We start from the raw sequence: 25,561 nt of genomic DNA, 5'->3' as shown, positions 1-25,561 counted from the left end.
AGAGAATGATGCATTTTCTAAACGCATGCGAGGTAAGATGGACTTGAAGTAATATCAATGTTAACAGAGCATAAATAAAAAAAATGAGTCACATCCAATAAAATCTGACATAATTACCTCTATAGAATTTTTTAAAAATTTTGAGAAATATTGACCTTATCATACTGAAAGATACCTAGAGAGTCTAGAATACTGAATGAGACATTCTCTTGGACAGGTAAAGGCTCTGAATCTAGTTTAGTAGTCGTGCAATCAAAGGAAGTGATTATTGGGTCGTCCCTACACTTTCATTATCACTAAGTGCAATTGCATGCTCAACTGGCTCAGGTGGTAGTGTAATCAAAGACAGTAATTCTTGGGGTATTGTCTTTACAACACAGGTCCCTATACGTCCATCCTTATCAGCAACACCTGCAACATCAAGAATATTTGAAACAACAATATCATCAACAAAAACATTATCAAGAACAATTGCAACATAATGATATAAAAAACAAGAAGAGTTCTGTAGAGTAGTAGAATTAAGGTCAGGAATATCACGCACTTTACAATCCATCTTCTCGGAAATTGATACAGTAAATTGATCCAATTGCAGCTGTAAATGTATTGATAAATGTGTTCTTTGCTGGAATTATATTTCTTGTTGTTGCCAGAATTGTTGCAACCACTCCTCAAGATCTTGTTGAGGTTGATGGTACTAAAAATAAGGCTAGTAATACTGGAGCCACTCAGAAGTCCTTTGTTGTGTGTTCCCATACTTGAATCCTGAAAATGAATTATACCTGTCCTACTGATGGGGATGATAATATTGAGGATTAGGCTAGTGATACTAGATCCTGATCAAGAATACATTGGTAAAGGAATGAACATCTTTGGCAATCATCAATCTAGTCCCAAAGTGCTGATAATTTGCAACCATCATCTTAATAAGTTCTCTGGCCTGAGCATGTGTCTTGTTGATTAGAGTCCCTCTACTAGCTGTATCAACCATACTCCTATTCCTGAGACACAATCCCTAATAGAAGTACATAATCAGTAGCTAATTGCTAATTTGGTGCCGAGAGTAACTAATAACAAGTCTTTTAAACCTCTCATAATATTCTTATAATGGTTCTCATATGAATTATTGAACTCCGTAAATACTCTTCTGAATATATGCGATCCTAGTAGCAGGAAAGAACTTTGCTAAAAATAATTTCTTCATCTCGAACTAGCTGGTGATAGAATTGGGTGGGAGACAGTACAATCAATATTTTGCTGAATCTGCTAGTGAGAATAGAAATGCTTGAAGTTTGATATCTTCTTCTAATATATCATGTGGTTTCAATGTAGAGCATACCATATGAAATTCCTATAAATGTCTATTGGGATCCTCACCGAAAAGTCCATAAAACTTTGATAATAAATGTACAATTTATCATAACTCGAAGTCTGTATCCAAATCAGAGTAACAAATGTAGAAGGATTGATCTATCAAGTTTGGTGCCCAAAGCTCTCCGAGAGTTTTTTCAGTGTTGTTTTCCATATTTCTTATCAAATATGAGGTCTTGATCACATACTGAAACATTGAAACTACTAATGATATGCATCCATGGCTTACTTATACAAGAGATTTCCTGGTCTTACCTAAGATACTAACATAAATAAGATCAAAAGACACAAGAAATATATAAGATAGAATGCATACACACATGATATGAATAATTAAGCCCTAACAACATTTTTGAATTTTTATGACCACTAAAGAAATAGAAATAAGGGAGAATAAAATGAAATGAAAAATATTAAAAAATTAAAAAGGTGGTCTAAATAATAAAATTTAACCAAAACATGCCTTTATTCACGACATAACTATGAGTATTACTCCACTCGCTCCTTTCCTTCACTCGGTAAAGTTCTAGAGCAAAAGAAGATACTAATAGTTATGTCGATAGAAAAAATAAAATAACAAAACCAAAAAAGCAAGAACAAGATAACGATAAAACTAGTGTACAGTCTAAAAACAAATGAATACCACTGAGTTCCCCGGCAACAACATCAAAATTTAATATGAATGTAAATTGTTATATGCGCAAATCAAATTAACAATTTCTAATCAACCAAATCACTTAACCTATACTAAGGTAGTATCGTAAAGGGTCCTAGTCGTCTCTCACGTGGAACCAATGGCAGGACATTTGTTTTCAAATGGAATCGAATAAGGGGATTTTGTTTGGAGGTTTTGTTCTCTAAACTTAATGCAATAAATGAAATCCTAACTAACCAGCAATAATAAACTCATATCACAATGTCACACTACGCTACAAGTATCACCTTCTACAGAATAAACATGCATAAAGAATTAATCAATAATCCTATCTAACTATTGAAGAATACCTTACACCGTATTGTCACACTATGACACAAGAACATCCCTCAATGGGCATAACATGAAAATAGAACAAATAACACAAACATGCATAAATGAAACTAAAGAAAATGCAACACTAAACAATTAAACATGGATAAGAAAATAATACAGAAATCAAACAAGATAGTCAACTAATTAATCAAACCCTAATTCCATAATCAAACACGAGAAGTGTTCCGCTTGTCACACACAGAACCACTAAGGAAGAGAACTGCTATCACTCGAAATCCTCTTGACTTCGATGGATGATGACACTGTTGGTCACAGATGCAATCGATGACAATGGAAGCGCAACTTCCTCAATGCAAACCACTCTGAAGGAAATCTGCTGGATGCGAAGGAGTTCTATCCAATACCCCGTCAACCTTGGCTTTGCCCTCTCCACCGTGTTCGACAAAATAGGTTATGCAGTGCCAGAGCTTGGAAGAATGCCGACTGGACTCCTCCAGCGAAGGAAAATTGGTTGTTGGAATCTTTGAGCTCTTACCTTCTTCGTCGTGTCTAGCAGAGAACTCAGAGTTCTAAGGTTGGTGTAGGTATGTTGATGAGTGTCAGAGATGAACCAAGGCTCGCTGCCCGTTGGAGCCGTTGCTGCCTTCTTCACTGTGTCCAGCAGGGAACCTAATTGGAATGTGAGAGGGATGAGAAGAAGAGCATTGCCGGAGAAACCACTCCGGCTTTGCCCAATGGTCATCGCCGTTGCAAATCTACCGGAAGCTACTCACATCAGCTTTGTCGTCTTTGATCGGGAGAAGAGGAAAGGGGTTGCGCTCAGAAGAGAAGAGAAGGAAATGAACTGAAGCCTCACTCGAGCTCCAAGCCTCACCATAAGCCACCTTCTTCGTCAATGGTTGCTCGGGAGAGAAAGGAAGAGGAGCGTCGGGGATTTGGAGAAGATGAGGGATTGCACATAGTAACATCTACCCTAGCTCCAAGCCACCAGCCACCAGGCACCCTCTTCATTCAACCAAATTTGCTTTTAAAGCTCCAAGTGAGTCGGTCGATTTGAGCTAACCCGGACTAGTTTGACTGAACTAAAGCTGCTAAACTGAACCAAAAAGGAGATTTTAGGGGTTTAAATCGGCTTCTTCTTCATTAATCCAATAATTGAACCAAATCATGATTGGACTAAATCGATGCTCCTCTCAATTGTTGTCTCCCTCAATTCCTGCAAAACATAATATAATCAAATAATATCCAAAATACTTGTAAAATGTACAAGAATTAAAATGAAGATTAATAAAGATCTAAAATCATGAAACACAATAAAAGAACAGATTTGAATACATAAGAGGATAGAAATACCAATAAATCAAATTAAAACAATACGTTCAAATGATGACTATCGGTCCTATAGGTTGATCGTGTTGGAGGCAATCTTGAGGTCCGGTCCGACCATGCATTTTGATGTTTGGGAAAATAGCTTAAGTTAGGTTTACCCTTATATTTGATATGTGTATTTGAGTTGTGCAGGTTTACAGGATACACATATGACTCAGTTTGATGGCTTTGGGTCTAGTGAAGGATGGAGCATTCGAGGGACCGTGGACAAGGCAACAAGGATAAAAGACAAGGGAAGCGACTTCGAGGCATACGCGAAGGATGATATTGGGACAAGCTGCGAGCTTGAATGCATCCGAGGGATGAGAGCCAAAAGAAATAGGCTTGAAGGCAAGATGTCAAGGCTGCGAGGAAGAGTCAAGTGAATCATGAGGGTGAGGGTCCGAATGTTGAGAGACTATACTCGGGATACCAATCAACTTACACTTTCATCAGTCGATTGCTTCAGTCGACTTAGAGCGAACAAAATGCTTTTGTCCGCTTGGTCAGTGTGGAGCAGTCGACTGGTATTCAGCCGTTGGGATGTAACGGTTGAATTTCTATAGAGGGTGGTCGACTGACACTTTTACCAATCGACTGGTAGGCGGCGTTTTCCAACCCATGGCCTATATAACCAAGGCTTGGGAGCTTGGTTAAGGTTGATGAAATTAGTGGCGGTTAACCCTAATTAGTTGTCAACATGTTTTCAAGTGTTTTTTGTGTTCCAAGAGATCTTGGTTGGTGCTGTGGTGAGATTTCTCCACCCACAAGGAGACTTGAGGGAGCTAGAGTTTGTCGAAGGCTAATCCATCGAAGGATAAGGATCGCCCATCTTACGGACAGCCGTGGAGTATGATCAAGTTATCACCGAACTATGTAAACGAGTGTGTTAGCAGTTTGTCTTTCCTTTAGTGTTTAGCTTGTTTGTTTTGTATTATTGTACTGTGTAACAAACAAGTATAGGAAGAATCGCAAATTTGGGGGCGCCGTCTAATCAACCCCCTTCTAGTCGGTCATCCAATCCTCAATAGATCGCTCCTCCATACTCTCTGATTGTTAGGGGTTGGAAATGGCTTGGTAGCTTGTCTTCCAATATAATTTAGGAGAATAACATACTTACTCGTTTAGGGGAGCTACTGGCCTAGGAGCTTTCCCTTTTCGAATATCCTAAGTGGGGGTGTCTCCTGAAGATTATCCTTTGGGCATTCCTGCTCGGCCCATACCATTGAATGGTGTGTGGAACAGTGCCCAGTGATACGCAAATGAGGAGGGTAGCACAGGCTGCAGGTTGATCGACTGCACATGCGCCTAAATGAATCCGGCCGGAGGAGGAGGAATATGTTGGAACTCAGTCGACCCTTCCACTCGGGTCCCTCGCTAGACGTGAAGGCCTGTCATCGATATAGCTGAGTCGTTCGGCAAAGGAGGCCCGACTGTTGCTGGCTGCTTGTTGCTGTTGCACCAACTTCTGTGCTTGGGTGATTATTAGCAACCCCAAGTCTTTTTGTGAGAAAGTAACAATAGTGATTCATCCAATCTCTTCCATCTTTGTGTTTCAGATTCAAGTAAGTTTCCACAGACGGCGCCAAATTGGATCCTGTCTGAAATCGAGAAAGATGGTACGCTGGGTAGATGACTCTAATGTTGACTGCAAGTAGACTCCTAGCAAGAGGAACCTGGTGTTGCATATTGTCTGCATGAAAAAAATAAGAATTGGGAGAAGAAAACATTAGCAACCGAACTAGAGAGGGGTCTCCGACGCAAGCACTTCGATGCTCAAACTAGAAAAGTATTCGAGAGAAAAGGGAATGTAATGAACAGTAGGCTATGAGTGTGTAGCATAATGTACCTGTGCCTATAGGAGGAGACCCCTAATATAGTGTCAATATTCCTTTATGTATGAATATTGATGCATTTCCAAAAAAGGACCGACCATTATAACATTCTAATACCTTTCCAAAAATAGACCCGCCTCCTCTGCATTTTGCAAGATGGAAGCTTCCATTGTAAAGATTGCATTAGAAATATTACTGTGTTTTTCTAACAACCATTACACAAAACGTCAAAAAGGAATATTAGATCATTGGGTTAGTAGGTCATTAATATGCTCTAATGGTAAGTTGTCCAAGTCACCTCTATCGCTCGATCGGACCTCATTGCATACAGGGTTGAGTCGACTAAAGAAAGATGACCCTCTCAGAACTCGACCTTTGCTCGGACTCTCTACTTAGCCAAAGAGCCCAGCCGAGCCATGTTCGTAGCATGTCCGATCAGACCATAGGTCCAATCAGCCAGACCACTTGGCTGAGGCACGTGCCCGTGTTAGCCCCGAGTGACCCAGAGGACTCGACTCTAAATGACACTAAAACAACTCGAGGTTTCATTGATCATGAGGGAATCGAGATCCAATCGGACCAAGGGTCCGATCAGCTGGACTACTCGGTCGTAACAGGTGACTGGATAGCCCCGAGTGTTTTCCTCTCCTTGATTTTGACCGTCATCTTAGTCAATTTTCTTAACTTTATCCCTGACTTCAGCGACTTTAGGGCTATGCCTTATTCGTTATATATATATATATATATAGTCACGTTTCTGTATGTTTTTTATATATATATATAGTTGGAATCAAGTATTTATGTATTCGGCTCGATTAATTATGAGAGTGGTCGGTTCGATTCTATGAAATTTTTTTACTAATCACTTGATAAATCAAGGAAGTACATATAGAGGTCTATTCTGACAATTAACGTTCTCAGATCCGCTATCCATTAATAGAAAAATTCTCCATAATAAATCACAGCTATGTCTCAAAGTCCAAATGCGCATCCTTATAAAGAGTACAAGAGGTGCATGTATGCGGCAACTGGTGAAAATTTATCATCTTGGCAGTCTCCCATAATTGCTCCACACTATTAAGCGTGAGTAAATCAGGACATTGAAATTGATCCCCATAGGGAGGGTATGGTCACACTATTTCAACCCTTGATGTGATAATTTTATGCATAGTTACTAGCTCAGCTATGACCTGGGGCAAGTCCTTTAAAAGAGTGCAAGAGAGGAAATACAGGACAGTATTGCCTTCATAACTTCTATGTGGCTAAACTTAGATTTAATCTCATATTTAGACTTTAATGTATCTGGATAATGATTCAAGCTTACCCTTTATCCCTACAATCCAAGATATATATACTTTTAATTATTCACGTAGTCATGTTTTATATATATATAGTTGGAATCAAGTATTTATGTATTCTGCTTGACTAATCATGAGAGTGGACGATTTAGTTCTATAAAAAATTTTTACTAATCATTTGATAAATCAAGTTGCAAAAAGGCGGGTCCCGCCGCCCAGCGGCCCCCTCACCCCTGCCCCACGAGTATGAGAGGGAGTAAATCACGGTGAATACGGGCCCGACGATGACATGGCGGTCGAAGGTGTTTAGCACGGACAGATATTGATGAATCAAGAAAGTACATATGAAGGTCTATTCTAACAGCTAGCGTTCTTAGATCCACTATCTATTAAGGGAAAAATCTTCCATAATAAATCGTATCTAAGTTTCGAAGTCCAAATGCACATCCTTATAAAGAGTACAAAAGGTGCATGTATGCGACAATTGGTCAAAATTCATCATCTTGGCGGTCTCCCATAACTGTCTCACACTATTAAGAGTGAGTAAAATAGGACATTGAAATTGATCCCCGTGGGGAAGGTATGGTCACACGATTTGAACCCTTGATGCGTAATTCTATCCATAGTTACTAGCTCAGCTATGGCCCGGGACAGACAACTCCTTGAAAAGAGTGCAAGAGAGGAAAAATAGGACAGTATTGCCCGCATAACTTCTATGTGGCTAAACTTAGATTTAATCTCATATTTAGACTTTAATGTGTCTGGATAATGATTCAAGCTTTCCCTTTATCCCTACAATCCAAGAAATATCAAGGTGCTCCACCTCGTAAAAGTATTCCGGCCCAAATTGGAATATAGAACAAAATAATGAGAGCAAAGGTTGTTGCTAGCATTACACATCAAAGCAATACATAAATAAATAAATTTAAAATAAATACACATAATCTTAGATCCCAACACAACACCTTTCGGATATATCAATAGCAATCACAGCCAACTCTATCACTTGTCAGGAGCAATACTTCACAAATGTAAGTACTCTGTTTTACATAGTTACGGACTTACGGTAGGTGCTTCCCTTGTTAATCCATAGATTTTGTGAAAAGAAAAAGAGAAAAAAGAAAAGTTATAAGCTAAATGCTAATTATACCCGTAGTCATCCCAGATTTACTAATAATGGCTAGATAATGAGTATAAAAATCAAGCCGATTTTGTATCACCCACAAGAGTATCGTGATTTGCTCCTCTACTATCTCAAAACAAAGCAAATTAACTTATATATTTCAAAACAAATATAAAAAAGTTTAGAAAATGAGAAAATTGCTATGATCTCCCGGATAAAGGTAGACCAATGAGACTAACATGAGCAAGAAATCTTTTCTATCTTGGCGCCTGTCATTTTCCACTATCTTCTCCTAGTCAAGTAACTAAGCAGAAGGAGCAAATAGTGATATAAACCTGGTGCTAGGGTTCTCCTTGGCTCACGGGGCTCTCCCTTACTTGCCTTCTTGGTGATTGCAGTGTCCCAGATTCTTCATAGCCTGCTTTTATAATCCTTCGTAGCCTAAAATAAGTAAATATAATCTCGGTTTCCATTGTGCATGGATTAAAGTAAAACACACTAAAAAAATCAATAAATAGCTATAAATTATTAGTGACGAAATTAAAATTCATATCAAACTAGTACTATTTGTGACTAAATATAATAGTCATAAATAATATTTGTGACTATTAGCGACGAAAATGTATTGTCGCAATATAGTGCTAGCGACGAAATATTTGATTAATATAGTTATGATTGAGTAATTAAAATCAATTTTTGATTAATATCAAGGAATGCTTGGACGGCTATCTTTGCCATTACTATCCTCCGACGAAAAACTCAACGGGGAGATGTCAAATGTTGAGTTTGGACCTTCAACTATACAATCAATTAAATCTTTTAAAATAATAACCACCAATAGAGAAGAGCAACATAAGACTATAGTTTTACTGCCGAGGGCAGCAAACTTGGGGACTTTCGAAAGTCACCACTGCAATTCTGGTGGCTGGAATTTACCGGAATAGAGTAAAGGAAGAAAATCTGCTAGCATATGTACTGAGCAAAACTTTGAAAAATCTTGATATTTGGCTAATTATAAGAGGGTTAAAAAGAGATAACAGTTGATGACTAATTATAAGATTGTTGCTATTGTTGGCTGGAAAAGAAAAAGTGAAACGTTTGCTAGTGAGTTTATTCTCACGTCTGTTCCAGACTTTTGTATCGATCAGTCGAGTTATAAGCAAATGTACTCACGTGCCTATGTCCCAGACTCTGGTATCGTTCGACTGAGTTATAAGCGATCCTGCTCTCCACCTATGTCCCAGACTCATGTACCGATCGGCAGAGTTATAAGCGAGTTTGCTCTCGCGCCTATATTGCAGACTCTCATATCGCTCGATCGAGTTATAAGTGAGTCTACTTTCGCAACTATGTTTCAGACCCTCGCGCTGTCCGACAGGATCATAAGCGAGTCTGCTCTCGTGCCTACGTCCCAAACTCTTTTGCTATCTGATCAGATTATAAGCAAGCCTTCTCTTGCACCTAAATCCTAGACTCTCGTGTCGTTCTGTCGGGTTATAAGCGAGCTTGCTCTCGCGCTTATGTCGGAGACTCTAGCGTCGTCTGACCTACTTATAAGCGAGCGTGCTCTCGTGCCTATGTCCCAAACTCTCATGTCGTCCGGTTGAGTTATAAGCGAGCTTGCTCTCACACCTATGCCCCAGACTCTCATGTTGTCTGGTCGGGTTATAATCGAGTCTGCTCTCACACTATATCCCAGACTCTGATGCCGTCCGATAGGGTTATAAGCGAGTCTGCTCTCGCGCCTATGTCCTAGAGTCTCGTACCAAATGGCTGAGTTATAAGTGGATTTCTCCATATATTTTGACCATCCGGTCGTACGATCACTTAACCAATATTACCCAAAAAGGGTTGTCACAAACCAGTGCGGAACGGAAGATAATCGAGTCAAGTACTACACGAATACACTAAGGTGAAAACCTTTCGATCGATCGAAATAACGCTTGTGCGAGTCCGTAGTCGTTTAAGCACTACCCACATGAATTGGTGTGCACACATTAACATAACACCAAGGAAAAAATATGAAGGCTGAGAAGTACAAAATGAATGTTTAGTCAGTTGAACTTGTAGTCTCCTTCGACTAAACTGGAAAAGGAGGCTTGTGATATGGCGAATAAGGTAGGCCCCCGAAACTAGGATGGAAGTCAAGAAGATAGGTTGATGTGACGGTCAAAGTCAAGGAGGGTCAACACTCGAGGCAAGCATGGTTGCACAGTTCGACTAGGTAGTCTAGCTGATCGAACATTTGGTCCAGTAGGATATTGAGTCCCCCCAGCCCGATGAAATCTTGGGCTAGTCTAACCAAACTCCCTGTCCAGTTAGTCATTAGGCTGACCGGACTCCCTGTCTGAGCGGATACCCCGTCTTAAAGAGGTCGAGTCCTTGAGATGTTCAATGCTCTTTAGCCGACTAGACTCATTGTTTGAGCAGACATTTGGCCGACCGAACCCCCTGGCCGGGAGGATACCTAGTCTTAAAGTGGCTGAGTCCTCAAGATGTTCAACGCTCTTTAGCCGACCAGACTCCTTGTCCGAACGGACATTTGGCGGACTGGACTCTCTATCTGAGTGGATACCAAGTCTTAAAGAGGTCAAGTCCGCAAGATGTTCAACGCTCTTTAGCCGACCAGACTCATTGTCCAAGCGGACCTTGGGTCGACCGACCTCGCTGGGCGACTACCCAGTCTTCAAGAGGTTGAGTCCTCAAATGGGTCAGTGCTCTTTAGCCGATCGAACTCCTCGTCTAGGCAGATGAGGCCCGATCAAATATTATAAGAGACTCGACCAGCCTATCATCGAAAACGTATTAATGACCTATCAACCCAGCAACCCAATATTCCTTTTTTACGTTTTGTGTAATTGTTGTCAAAGAATAAAGAATATTCCAATGCAAGCTATATACAAGAAGCTTCTACCCTATAAAGTGTCGTAATTACGGGCCTATTCTAGAAAAGGTGTCAGAATGTAATAATGATTTGTTATATTTTGATAATGCATCGAGATTCGTGTAAAAAAAAAAGTAATATTATATACAGGGTCTTCACGGGCACAGGTACGCAAGGCATCACTACTCACTCAAGACTTAGTATTCATTTTCTATCGTTCATCATGATTCATCTTCTTTGATCACTTGCCTGACTTGAATATCTGAGTGCTTACGTCGGGACTCCTCCCTGGTCCGATGACTAATGTTTTCTTCTTTCAGTTCCTATTTTTGCCACACAGGTTTGTCCGCATCGTCAAGGTCTTTGTCTTCTTGCAGTCAATATCAGAGCCACCTAGGTAACGTGTCATCTTCCCCTATTTCAAAATCAGCGCTTATGGCGGTGGAGCTATTATTGTGTAGGTGGAAGAGAAAAAGAGAGGAAAATGCGAAAGCTCATGGCTCCGTTGATAAACGGTAATTGAAATTAATTTCTCATTAATATTGAGAACTGTTACTTTTATCGTCATTACTTTCATCCTTCCAGAGCTCATGCATAAAAAAGTTTGCTAATGACAGGTTGCGTCTTCTTTTACCTTCCAAGTGACTGCGATTTTCAGATACCTCTAGTTTTTGGTGCACCTGGTAGGTCCTTTTCCTCTTTCAAGATTTCTGGTGATCACTTTCCAGGTTCTGAGTGGCGTTATTTCGAGCACGACTATAATTTTTCCCCCATTTATATGCCTTTGTTCATGATTCCAAAGTAGGAGCTCAATTGATTATACGAAAAAGGGAAAAGGAAAAGGAAGTATTTATGAAGATATGTAATTGTAAGTTAGTGCAGAGTGCATATATAGGACCTATGCTGAGTGTGAAGGGTGTAGGCTTAGCTTGCTGCGGAAAGGGAAGGAGTAGGGGTGTAAATGAGCTAAGCTGCTCATGAGCTATTCGAAGCTCGATTCGATAAAAGCTTGTTTGAGCTCGTTTAATGAGGTTCGTTAAGATAAACAAATCAAGCTCAAGCTTCACAATATTCGGCTCGTTAGCTCGTGAGCATATTCGTTAAGCTCATAAATCAACTTTTAAATAAAAATAATAATAGTTTTGCTATTGAATTTATAGATTTTACACTCTACTTATGAAAAAACATACACTATATTAAATTTATTTATTAGAATAAAATTATAAATTTTAACAAGAATATTATAATTTTTTAAAAATATATAATTTAGTTTTTAATGAATATTTAAATTTATAATTTAGATTTATTAAGCTCGTTTAGGCACGATAAAAGCTCGAATAAGCTCGTGAGCTATGAATATATTCGTTAAATAAAGCTCGAGCTCAGCTCGATTATAAATGAGTCAAACTCAAACATCAAAGAGTTCAGCTCGGCTCGGCTCGATTACACCCCTAGGAAGGAGACAACCCTTAAAGATAGTGTATTATTATTATTATTATTATTTTCTAGGCCACATAATGATTGATTGGTTCAAGGTTATAGACAAACAAGATTTATCTAAGTCACTTCCTCTTTTCTTAATGAGTATCAGCAATATCCTCATTCATAGGTCCGATATCCACATCTATGAATTGAAAGATCCGAATGAGCTATATATGCTGGTGCTTGTCATGAAGAGGCCGACGAAGAGTAGGTCGGGGACTACAAGAAAAACCCTCATAGACATCGGTGTAACAACATCGATTTTAAGCAAAAACCGATGTCTTTGAGTATTTTACACCGGTTTTTCTAAAAACCGGTGTCTATAAGCGCAGATTTTCGCTCATAGACATCGGTTTTTTAAGCTGATGTATATGAGCGCCTTTTTTTTTTTTGTTAATAGACACCGATTTTAACAGCGGTTTTAAAACCCGGTGTCTATGATAAAATAAAATAATTTAATTTTCCCACCAATACTTAAGCCAAATTTGTAACACTTCAATATTTCCTCCAAACCTAAACCTATATCGCGCCCTCCACCATCTCTCTCAGCCTCATCTCCCTCTTCCCCTTCCTAGATAGATGCACGATGCCCTTGCTTCTTCAGCCAACCACACCGCATCTCCTCCATCTCCTCCTTTGGGTAAGAAGAGGCTGCCTGTGTGGATTGGAGTCATCGCCGAGTCGCTAGAAGTGGCCCTCCTCCACTCTTACTCGATCCCATATCTGGTAGCCTCGATTCCTCATCTCCTTCTTTTGATTTGATCCCTCCTTGTCGATCCTCGTGTGGCCAGGACTGATCGAAGCTCCTTGCTCGCTGATTTTGTTGCTCACGGTAGGATTCGGTGCTGCCTCCGGGTGTGTTATCGACTAATCGGTCGACATGGTAAGGGGGAAGACGCAGATGAGGAGGATAGAGAAACTGGCCAGCCGGCAGGTGACCTTTTCCGAGCACCGGAGAGGCCTTCTGAAGAAGGCCTTTGAGCTCTCCGTGCTAGATTAAAAAGGGGCGTTGTGTCCTGGGAACCCTAAAGATGCTCCCGCTATGGGTTTAGGAAATGCATGATAAATATACCCAATTATTTACCCGGTCTTCCAACTTCCAATCCCGAAGCCATGGCTTCCTCCTCCAAAGCCCTAGGCGAGCTCCTCCGCTCGCCGAAGCGTCTCCGCCCGATCTCCCTCTCCCCGGAATCCATGACCCTCAAATCCCCCCTCTCCACCCTCCACGCCCCTCCTCTCGCCGCCGGTGAACACCCCTCCGCACTCACGTCGGAGCAGGCGAAGAGGGCGAAGATGGTCGACGCCGGCCGATCCCTTTCCCGATGGAAGCGGAACCTCAATATCTGTTCCGAAAGGATCGCGACAAGGAAAGGTACTCATTCTGATCCCTATGTGAAGCTGGGAGAGCTCTTGGTCGAGGAGACATGGCTGGAGGCTCTCCCCGGCCAGCTTCAGAAACCCTACGCGCAGAACCTGTGCAGGTTTGTGGAGATGGAGATGCACGGCAGCGTCCCTATCTACCCTTCGCCCCACCTAAGAGCTTATGCTGCTTGTTCGGTTTGGCGGTGTTCAGGATGATTGCTTATGCTGCTTGTTTAGAAGGGTTTGATCCAGTTCGACTCTTTGACAAGAGAGTGAACGCGAAAAGAGGTATAACTTGCACAGTAGTTTACATCGTTGAAATCGGACAAAGATTGATTTATTTGTTGGGGTTGCTTATCGCTGGCTATTAATTGCTTTATAGATTGATTATGTATATATATTTTTTTGGTTTTGCACACTCAGAGCCTGGTTATGTTTTCGACAAGGTCGTCCTGCTGCAATACAATCACATGAGCTTTGGCGGGGCTCCTGTTGAGGTAGAGACAGAAGAAGAGGTAGAAGAGTTGATGCTACAAAATGATAAGGATTCTGCAAACGGTAATCAGCTCAATAGGTTTTAGAATATATAAACATTTTTGGTTGGCGTCTGTTTAAGCTAATAAAACCATTTGGTTGTTGCATACTTGCATTGATGCTTGAATTGTAGGCCGTGGTCATCATTTTCATAGTTATTTCAGTAGGTTGATCATTGTGAAAACACTATGGCTTGTGATCTACGCCTTCGGTAAGTTGAAGATAAAATGTAAATGTGAGTTTGTTACCAGAGATGAGAGATTTTTTGTGTCTCCAACTCCACCTGATGACTATGACATTCACATGGTGCTGATATGTGGATGATAGAAATTCTTCTCAATAGTGGGTTACTGTAAGAAAATTATCAGTTATTTTCATTTGTTGACATCATGCTGCCAGGAAATTGTTCATGTTCCCTAGCCAAAACTTGAATGTAATTTATATACTCAAACTTCGGGACTACTGATCTGCCTTGTGAAGCTTTTGGTTCTACCTTATATATGGTACCAAGGTTAATCTCTTCTAATCAATATTGCTAGAAAAAAATAGCCATTTCTTCTCTTTCCTGAAATGCACTATTTTTTACTTTTAAGAATAGAACTGACATGGAAAAGTGTGTTTCTGCGTCTATTATAACATGGGTTGAGATAGAAGCATACTGAAACTTCTGTAAGGGTGCAAGCATGTGTAATCACTACACACAGAGTTGGGAGAAATAATGATTATGTTGTTCCACATCATTTATTGTCCATCTTTTTGACTGTTTATTGTGCAGTTATGTAAGTTAATGCATGTTAAGGTCTTAGGTGAAAGTTATCAAAGTTCATGCTATCTTTTCCAGCTCTTCATTTGACTTCCTTTGATGAAGTCAAGGCAGTCATTATTGGACAGGTAGACTCCTTGACCTGAATCATTTTGTTATGCCTCATTGTATGTCCTGTTCTTTGAGTTTCTTGTTTCTTACGCATGGTACAACTTTGACATTTTGTGCCTCCTGATTCCCATTTATTAACTAGATGAATATCAAGTTTATTCATACTGTCATAGTGTATTGATCTAGTAGCAGTGGCTTGTAGAATGATGTTGGTCATTTTATCTGAGGCCTCCATTATTTGGTTCCAAGTAGAAAATCGAAAAGAACATGATTTAAATTTTGGTTTCTATGTCTTGCTTTGGTTTGATGAGTTTGATAGTTTAATTATATTTGGTTCTTGTTTTTTTTTTGAAAATTTTTTTTAACCAAAAATGCCAAAATATAATTTGTAATATATTTTCAAGTAAATCCTCAAAGCCTTGTCCAACCATAATAATCTTGTCAAATTTTATGATGCATGTGAGGATGCACTTAACGTCTACGTAGTCATGGAGTATGTCTTAATTAACTCTAGTTAACTTAACAATGAGTAACAACATTTCTACATATGATATTTGTTCCATGTCACAAGATAGAGTTGATATATCCAAAACTTTTTGCATGTAGTATCCTACTAATATGCCTCTTTGCTTTCCACTTTGTATCCTGCACTAAGGAAAAATGATAATACTTTTCCATACAAATTTTAAAATGAACACTTCTAAGATGATGGGCAGCAATTTTTTTTAAAAAAAATTATGTAGTACTTCTATTAATTTGGAACTCAACAATATGTTTTTCTCTTTTCCAGATTATGTGAAGGTGGAGAATTATTAGAAAGAATTTTATCCAGGTAAAAAAGTGATTTTATTGGCCATAATTTATATCTATTTGATTATTTGAATTTGAAAATTAATAACTTTTGATTGCTTTTTTTCCCTTGTGTTCTCAAGAGGTGGAAGGTACTCAGAGGAGGATGCAAAAGCTATAGTTATTCAAATACTGAGTGTAATCGCCTTTTGTCATCTTCAAGGTGTTGTGCATCGTGATTTAAAGCCAGAGGTTTGTATCATAGAGAGCTTTGATTCAATTTATGCAGACATGATATTACTTTAGATCTCTTATTTTACAGGAGCAACTTAGGGTATTCTGTTGTTCATTTCTTTTTCAACATATATTTTTCAGCGCTGTTAATATTTCTTCCTTGTATTTAACAACAGAATTTTCTTTTCACCACTAGAGATGAAAATGCTCAGATGAAGTTGATTGATTTTGGCCTTTCCGATTTTGTTAAACCAGGTGAGCATTGTTTAGTGGCATGGTCTAGTTGATTGCTTTTTTGGTGATGTTAAACATGAAAAATGTTATCCTATTTTGTTATGGATTCTTTTGTTGTTTTCTCTGGTACCATTTGTTGTGAGTTTCCTTTGCCACTGAAGTATTTGAATTTGGGATCGTTTCCAAGGTTTTTCTGAAGTAAAATTGCTGCTTAGGATCTCAGCGTCCTATCATAATCGATGTTTTTGAGTTTTGTGACCTTGTGCCCTATGATTACAGTAATTGGCTAGTTTGCATCAAGAAAATTCCCTGCTCTTGATAAGAAAGAAGACCATTAAATAGCTTCCTGATTGTGAATACTTCATTACTTGTAAATTAACCAGATATACACTTTTCAGTTGATCTGTTACAGTAAAAGCCAGTAATAGAAACTACTTAACCAGATATACACTTTTAGACCCCCATCTTCATGCACATGGCTAACTGTACTGATGATGCGACTTTGATTCAGGTCTACTAGTTTACTTATCTCTTCTGGGTTTTGAAGATACTTTGTGGCCTGTATAACATAGAAGAACAATGAGCCGTGGATATATAACATGAATCTACTAATATAAATCACAAATTGTTGGATCAAGAAGGATATATCTTGAGACTAGCGAACCCAAAGGGCAAACAATGTTATGTCTTTTCCAACTAATGAATCTCCAAAGGGAAGATAATGTTGAAAGAAACTTGTGATTTGCAACGAGGCTATGGTTTCCTCAGTTGGGATGTGATAAGGTAGCTAAATAGAGGTAATACAACCTTTAACTTACCCTGACTATTGTATGAACTGATTAGAGGGCTCGTTGAGAATTAAGCTTCTAAACTACATGGAACAAATGATTATCGGAAGTTTGTAGGAAATAAGAACAAATTTGGGTTTATGCCCTCAGTATCTGTTACAAGAAGTTGATGCTGTGTTTGAGTATCAAATATTTTCAAATATGCATCTTACCCAATTTATCAGACACCCTCTTTCCTTACAATATGGAGGTCTTCCACTGATTATTTCCAGTAAAACTACTCCAAAAGCAAAGATGTTAGCTTGAATTTCCATTTCTTGTTGCTCTCAAGGAACATTATATTCTGGAAGAGAGACTCTGCTGAAGTAACCAGCACTTTTCTTAGATTCTGAGAAAATAATTTTCCAGCTCTCAAAATCAACCAACTGCAAAAGAAATGTAAGAGGGTTTTATAATCTTAATCCATTCCGCTAATAAAAAGATGTGAAAAAACAGAAACCAAGTTAGCAGCAAAAATCACTGAAGGAATTATCTGGGAAAGATGAAAGCTGCAAAAAAAGCTCAGACTTGAGTCATGATTTGCTGCAATTCCACTTAATTAACACTTTCACTGCATATCAACCCACCTTGTGTTTGCCTGCTTCATTGATTGCGTGGTGATGGTGAATTTTATAGCTTTTGCTCCTTATTGTATTATGTCTATTAGCCATGTGTATACAAAGGGCACAGTTGCATTCTTGCTTATGAGATTTGGAAGATGGCATCAGAGGTAGTACAATAAATAGTATATCTCTTCATTTGCTTGTTAACTATGAACATTTTCTTTGTTCTTCTATGCTTCCTTCACTATATTCGTTATCTCTCAACAGCCTTTAAAAACTCAGTATTCTATTTTATTTGATACATGCACACATTTGTTTTAGTTATTTGACATATGGTGGATTTATGTGTTTTTACAGTTTACAAATCTCAAGTACTCCAGAGTTGAAATTGATGAAGTGCGGTTCGAGTGGGCTGAATGCATGCTAGATTACATTTGAGACAGTTGTACCTTGATGTGTTAACAGAATGTTATACTTTGATTTTGATATCTATTAGCTAGCTTTTGATGTAAAAAGAATGTTTGGGTATTTTATGGATATTGTTGTAAGAAGATTATTTATATAATTTATGAATATTTATGTATTTTATGGATATTATTGAATGAAGAATATTTGTACAATTTGTGAATATTTGTGTATTTTTTTTATTGTCGGTTTTAAAATCAAATCTGTGTTGTTAAAAAAATATACATATTACATCGGTTTTCCACTGATGTAAAACCGGTGTTATAAAGTAATATTACATCGGTCATTTACCGCTGCCAAAACTGCTGTTATTAACATACAATATTACATCGGTTTTACACCGTTGATGAAATGGTGTCGTTAAGTGATACTACACCGGTTAATAACCGATTCGAAGACCGGTGTCGTTAAGTGATACTACACCGGTTTTAACCCGATGTCTAAAATGGTAGACTTTTAACATCGGCTTCATAGACATCGGTCGAAAATCAAATAGACACCGGTGGAAAACCGATGTCTATGAAGGTTTTTGTTGTAGTCGGGAGACACCATCATTAACTTATTTCTATTTACTAGTTTTTTTCAACTTTTTATCAAATCCAGTAGATAAGTTTTCAAAATAACTAAATCATGTATTATAATTTTAAATTTGACTGGAAAAATAAATCAGTTGAATCGATTTCATTCTACACCATTAGCCGGTTTCGATCAAAATCGGCTGATAGACCTAAAGATCTCAGAATGATATGAAATCAATTCCTATATGCTCGTCTAGTTTTCCTAATTGTAAAAATACTATCAAACATCAATTTGACCCAATATATTGAGAGCAGTGTTTTTTTGAACACAAATTAATTTTCGATCGAAATCGACTGATGGACGTAGAGATCTTGAAATGACATGAAACCGATTTCTATATGTTCGTCTAGTTCTTCTGACTGTAAAAATACTATCAAATATTAATTTGACGTACTATATTGAGAACAGTGATTTTTTGAAACTAGGGTCCAATGAACTTAAATAAAATCAATGTAAATTTATTCGACCAAAATCGATTGATGAACCTAGAGAGCTCGGAATGAAGTGAAACTAGATCCTATGAGTTCTTTTAGTTCTTATGATTATATCAATTCTCTCAAACATCAATTTGACCTAATATATTAAGAGCAGTGATTTTTTTCAGTAAAATTGATTTGAGGATGAGGGTAAAATAGAAAATGGATACATGATTTAATAATTTTAAAACTATAATACATTATTTAAATATTAATATTAATATTAATATATTAGGTGGAGGGAATCGTTCTTAGTTTAAAAATAATAATAATAAAAATTTTAAAAAAAAACAAAGAGTTAAAATTATTCTAATTTAATCAAAAGTGGTATAATTCGATCAAATATAATTAGAACATTTTTTTATTGAAATTGCTTCAATCGGAACAATATTTTGAACTGCTTTACCAAACAAATCCTGAATTTTCACTGCGTCAGACGAACACGAGCGAGGCCCTCTAGGCAGGGCACCACCTCAGCGCCCCCGATCACTAGACGAACACGAGCGAGTATCTAAATCAAATTTTCTATCTAATTAAATTTAAATTTTAGAGTACAATAATTACTTTATTAAATTTAGATATTTATTTTTTAATACATAATCCATCAACTTAATTTCTTATGACTTATCCCATCTTTAGTTTTCTCTTTTCTTTATATTTTTTATTATTTATAAAATGATAAACTTAAAAATGAAAAGTGAATTTATTTAGGGAATCAGATATAGATGCTCTTAGATTAGATTTGAATGCGAAGGAAATGGAGGATAAGTAAAAAAAATTATATAAACAATTTATTTTTTTAACAACCATACTTAAAAACTTATCCTTTTAATTTCAGTGGTGGAATAATTGATAGAAACAATATATATTATAAGCTAAGCTTTACATAAAAAAATGATAATTATTTTATCTTATAAGAGATTATTTTTGAAATTCAAACTCGTGAATCTAGATCATACAATAGCAATTTTAACATTGCGACTACATTTCTAAGTTAAGCTTCGCATGAATATGAGAACTATTTAAAATAAAATTATACATCCATAATACGCCTAAGAAATATAATCTAAGTAGATACTTGACACGTCTCTTTATCACATGCTCAAATATAACACACTCTTTTTACGAGAATCATAAATACAGCTGCTAGCTCCCACGAATATGATGCAAATGATAATTAAACACTCGAAGAAATAAATAAAATCAAAATTTAAATCTCAATAAGAATGAATATTTTGAGAATATGATGCCAATGGTAAAAAACTCCAAGAAATAAATAAAATCAAAATTTAAATCTCAATAAGAATGATATTTTGAAAAGAGCAATGATATACTCAAGGAAAAAAATTCAAAGAAAAGTTCAAAAATAGACACATAAAATCATGACCCATCATTTCATTTTTTATAAGTTCCATCATTTTATAGGGCTATCCTTGAACTTTTCTTTAAATTTTTTTTCTTAAACATATTATTATTATTATTTTTTTTTTTGAAAGTTAGCCTCGTTAGTATGTATAAATTATGCTTCGGATTACACAGTAGGCGAATCAAGAGAGAGTCCAAATACTTTCCGGGTGGAATCCGAACACCTAAAATATAAAAAAAATAAATTTAAGAATAAGAACAAATGGCTTGCCCCATTATTGGCAGCAGAATGACAACCATGAACAAATTGCTTGCCCCATTATTACTTTACAATCCAATAATGCACAGCAACATAAATAAAAAATTTGGACTAGGCTATATAGCTCAGGATGACCCCTACCTGCATGTCAGTCTCTGACTTCATGCCCTCCTTGTTCCACCGAAACCTCCAACTTCTCGTCAAAGGTCATCGTCCTGTCCCTTCTATACATCAAGTAGATCAAAGAGATCACATAAAATGCCATCGCAGGGAAGACAACGACCCCAATCAAAACCGTCACAGGCTTCGGGAAGCTGCTGTGGATGATCCAAGTGACGAAGCTCGTGCTCAAGTAGTAGATGTTGATCCCAATCACACCCAAGCCAAGCACCCATGAGACCACAATTATCTAACATTAACTGAGCAGTCAGCAATAATGGAAACATGGTGGCCTTGATTGCGAGAATAAAAAAATGGTAAGAGCTCACGTAGATGGAGTTCTTGTGAGGCCCCATCTTGACGCTGCTGCTGCTGAACTTGAGGAGAGGGATGAGGGCAAAGGGCAGTTCGAAGGAGAGAACTATCTACCAAGGTCGAGGAGCAAATATTAATATCTTCTAATTTCTAAGGATAAAATGTAATATTCTGTACCGATGCTATGATTATAAGCCTCCCTGATCCTGTTGTTCCTCCGATAATGGCTACGATAAGACTGGGACAGATTGCAATGCATCTTGTTATAAGGTTTCGCAACCATATTCTCATTTTGATTTCCAGAAAACCCTAAACAAGCAGTAGATATAATGAATTTTAGAACGAAAATGACTTTAGTAATATGTCGTTGTTACCTGCATGATATATTGGCCAGCGTATGTGCCTGTGATTGTAGAGCTTTGGCCGGAAGCCAATAAAGAAATTCCATAGAGGATGGAGCTTGATTTGCCCAGCACATTCTGTAAAAACTCATCGCGAGCAGACTTTAGGGTTGAAATTCGCTGCGGTATTGATGCAGAGCTTAGTCACAGACCTTGAGTAAGAAAGACGCAGAGTTCAAGGTCAAATCACTACATCTATCGGAATCTTCAGTTGAGAGATCAGTGGTAGCGCACACAGTTCCGGAGACTGAGACTACTGCGATGTTGATGAGCAACGCCACGAACAAAGCTAAGCCACTCTCCAGCAAAAAATATCTACAGGCATCCTGAAATAAAAAAGGAAAAAAAGAGAGACAGAAATGTATTACTTGATCAAATAGATTTGATTACGTTGATTCCTTTGGCGGAAGGTGGCGTCTTCCTTGAGAGCACCAGTGCTGAATGTAGAAACAAATTGTGCCTGAAAACGGATTTGTTGTAAGGATTATGAATTGTGAGGTGCAAGTGTTTGGTTGAGTCTGTTTGCTTACGGCATGACAAGCGCGCCCAGGAGGGAAATGGCGTCTCCGGTGGCACTATCTCCCTGCAGTCTTGGGACAAACATGCCCTTCATCACCTCTGCTGCAGGTGGCTTCACGTAGACCAGCTCCCCAAAGTAACAGGCAGCCATCAAAAACACTAAAATTGAGATCAACAGTTCAAGCTTTCTCATCTGCAAGAAATTACAATTGCAGTGAGTAAATCAGAGGGAGTAATCAGTAATAAGACAAAGTCAAATCAAATTACTATTAAGTTTATTTATTTTAGATAGACGTTGTTTTAAATCAGCTTACGCCATTAAAATTAGTTAGAATCAATATAAAATGGTTTTGAGAGAAAAGTCATCTTGTGATACCATGAAACAAATGGTGATATATTTCAAAGTTCATGCTTTCGTTTCTTTTCTATCCTGTACAGCGGATGTGATTGCCAAAAAATATCTCTTTAGTAATTGTTGATATATAGAAATTTGTTAATCTGTACATTCGTTCGGTGTATATTTTTGGATGATGTTCATAAATCTGGATGCCCGGAGTTCCTCCATGACACCCCGATTCACTTTTGAGAGTCGTCCAGAAATATATACTGAACGGATATATAAGTTATCAAATTATTATATATAGTCAACTAGTTGGGCAAAATGAAAACTTATCGGTTTTCTTCTTTAAATTACGCATTTTCATGCGTGTCCTGTTTATAAAGAGTATAAGATCAAAGGAAATACAGTAGCATGCTACTGCCCCCATAATTTCTATTTAGAAAAATATATATGTTGCTAAACTTATATTTAATCTCACGTTTAGACATTAAAGCATTTGGATAATGATTCTAGCATACCCCATATCTTTGTAATCCAAGCAGTATCAGGGTGCTCAATCCGGTCAAAAGAACTCCTGTCCAAACTGGAATATGGAACAAGATGTTGAGAGCAAAGGCTGATCCGATCACTGTATATCAAAATAATACATAAATAAATAAATTTAGAATAAATGCATATAATCTTGAGACCTCAACACAATACCTTCAGGTATATCAGCAGCAATCACCGCTAGCTCTGCCACCAACCAGAGGCAATACTTTATAAATATAGGGTATTCTGCTTTGCACAATTCAGCCAGGTGCTTCCCTTTATTTATTGATCATGTTAATCCATAGATTTTATACAAAAAGAAAAATTATGAGCGCTAATTATACCTGTAGTCACTCCTAGATTTGCTGACAATGATTGGATAATGAGTGCAAAAATCAGACCGATTAGTATCACCCATAAGAGTTCGTATCTGTGGTTTGCTCCAGCTTGCAGATCAGTCTCCACTGTCTCAAAACAAAGTAAATCAGTTCATATATTTAAAGATAAATACAAAATAAAGTTTTGAGAATGAGAAAGTTATTACAATTTCCAGGATCAAGGTAGGCCAATGAGACAAGGAAACCTGGGCCAACATGAGCAAGAAATCTTTTCCATCCTGATGTCTGTTATTTTTCACAATTTTCTCAGAGTCAAGCTAAATAGAGGAAGAAGAAACAAATAGTGATGAACCTGTTGGTGGGTTTCTTTTTGGCTCACTGAGCTCTCCATTCCTTTGCTTGCTTATTCTTGGTGATTGTCTGCTTTTATAATCCTTAGTGGTTTAAAATAAGAATAATTTCAGATTCTTGGTGGATTAAAGTAAATATAATCTCAGTTTCCATTGTGTTTGGATTAAAGTAAAATAGTGTTGAGACTACTAATTCAAAAATGTAAAACTTCCCCACTTTTCTGTTTTGGCCTACTAGTTCATCGACTACACATCACTGCTGCTCCAGCACCAAGCCAACTGCAGTCCAAAGCACCAAGCCAACTGCGGTCCTAGTTTGGACTGTTGCCCTGAGTTGTTGCTTATTCTAAATTACAAGTTTCCCAACAAATCACATTGTTTGTTTCCATCCCCTCCTCTATATATTATCTTGTACCTCCATTTGATGCACACTTCTAGATGACCTTCACCGGTCCGGATGCCTGGATTTACCCCCGAATCCCTAAAAATGAATCAGGACATCCGAAAAGGACTCCGGGCACTTGGACTTGTGAGGGTCATCCAAGAGTACTTCGTGAGCGGCGATGTCACTGGCTGGCGGCTGGTAGGGCAGCAGCCGCTTCACGAGCGGTCGTGTCGCTGCTTGGTGGGGATAGCAGTTGCTGGTCCGCAATCCCTGATCTCCTCACGGTTCCTTTCTCAATTTGCATGTTAGATCACAGTCGAAATATGGCAAAAATTAATTATGATCTCCCCTAAATTCATCTTCCCACCTAGATTATAGTTTGAGTCGAGACAGTCAGATGGAAGCCCTGCCATTTAGACGGAATGTATGGTGCCGATCAAGGGGGCGCCCGTCCACTGCCACTGGCCTTCGGCTGTCTGACTCAATCTAAACTATAATATAGGTGGAAAGGTGAACTCAGAAGATATCGTAATCAATTTTAAATGGATTCTGACTTCAATCTAACATGTAAATTGAGGAAGGACCCAGAAAGAAATTAGAGATTGTGGACAAAAAAAAAATCTGATCTCGCTCGAAAGGCTACCTCACCGGGAAGCCAAAAAAAACCAACAAAGTTTAGGGTTACCTTTGATATGATTGAGCTTCCTTGCGTAGCTTGCTTTGGGTGCGGAGGGCGAGGGCGAGGGCGCGGGCGTAGGCGAGGGAAGGAAACGAATCTGTAGGGTTCTGTATTAATGTTTTGTCTGGGCCCAGCGTGGGCGCTGGGCCGTGTTAGCTCCGCCGCCCGTGCTCCAACTGGCCTAAGATTTTACTGAAAAAGAAAGGGATATTTTACCATTGTTAAAACAAAAAAAGCTATATTATATTTCTGTGTTTTAACGTTGCAGCGCATGAAGGGAAAACATTTACCTTGAAAAAAAAATATTTTATTCATTTGCATATCAAACATTTTTATGAGTAAAAAACATAGTCTTTTAATAATGTCGTGCTTCTTTCCATCTCTAGTATTTTTTTTCCATCCTTCATTCCTTCCTCAAGTTTCTCTCCTCCCAAGTAAGCAGAGTAAGCGGAGGAACTTGTTTTCATCCGTCAATGATTAATGGCTAAATTAGGTTTATTCTCCCAATAAACAATAGCCTTCCCATAAATTATTATATATCAAATTTTCCCATGTTTTCCTTATAACACTAACACCTGGTCAAACCTCAACACCTTCCTTTGAATTAATATTTTATTCAGACACAATAAGT

General features: G+C 38.0%; 2 protein-coding genes across 15 annotated transcripts in view; one reads left to right on the top strand and one right to left on the bottom strand.

Moving 5' to 3' along the window:
* The window catches only part of LOC121985871 (CDPK-related protein kinase-like), a 32,270-nt gene extending 14,084 nt beyond the window's left edge, over positions 1-18,186 (top strand). For 2 of the 12 annotated variants that reach the window (XR_006113284.1, XR_006113282.1), the window contains 9 exons: positions 11,191-11,267; positions 11,332-11,385; positions 11,488-11,553; positions 14,161-14,272; positions 15,055-15,139; positions 15,913-15,954; positions 16,055-16,163; positions 16,322-16,400; positions 18,127-18,146. Coding sequence is in view for 2 of the 12 variants with exons in the window: in XM_042539571.1 (XP_042395505.1) it covers positions 15,111-15,139; positions 15,913-15,954; positions 16,055-16,163; positions 16,322-16,400; positions 18,127-18,155 (288 nt within the window). In the remaining 10 variants the exon portion in view is untranslated. The other 10 variants (XR_006113288.1, XR_006113281.1, XR_006113283.1 and 7 more) reach the window with 10 other exon arrangements.
* Positions 18,187-20,836: 2,650 nt separating this feature from the next.
* On the bottom strand, positions 20,837-24,924 carry LOC121985870 (metal transporter Nramp5-like). Of its 3 annotated transcripts, none has more exons than XM_042539568.1 (12): positions 23,869-24,924; positions 23,723-23,801; positions 23,523-23,642; positions 23,350-23,454; positions 23,166-23,275; positions 22,319-22,500; positions 22,179-22,248; positions 21,941-22,114; positions 21,762-21,866; positions 21,565-21,696; positions 21,402-21,497; positions 20,837-21,322 (listed from the first exon to the last, which is right to left on the bottom strand). In XM_042539568.1, the coding sequence occupies exons 1-12, from the start codon at positions 23,905-23,907 to the stop codon at positions 21,062-21,064; spliced, it is 1,473 nt and encodes a 490-aa protein (XP_042395502.1). In that variant the 5' UTR covers positions 23,908-24,924; the 3' UTR covers positions 20,837-21,061. The 3 variants fall into 3 exon arrangements, with proteins under 3 accessions (XP_042395502.1, XP_042395503.1, XP_042395504.1); XM_042539569.1 differs by having other exon boundaries at positions 23,350-23,424; XM_042539570.1 differs by having other exon boundaries at positions 21,181-21,322; positions 21,402-21,493.
* Positions 24,925-25,561: the final 637 nt, after the last annotated feature.

The sequence above is a fragment of the Zingiber officinale genome, chromosome 5B (genome assembly GCF_018446385.1).
Source record: "Zingiber officinale cultivar Zhangliang chromosome 5B, Zo_v1.1, whole genome shotgun sequence".
NCBI lineage: Eukaryota > Viridiplantae > Streptophyta > Magnoliopsida > Zingiberales > Zingiberaceae > Zingiber > Zingiber officinale.
This window is presented reverse-complemented; position numbering and strand designations above follow the sequence as displayed.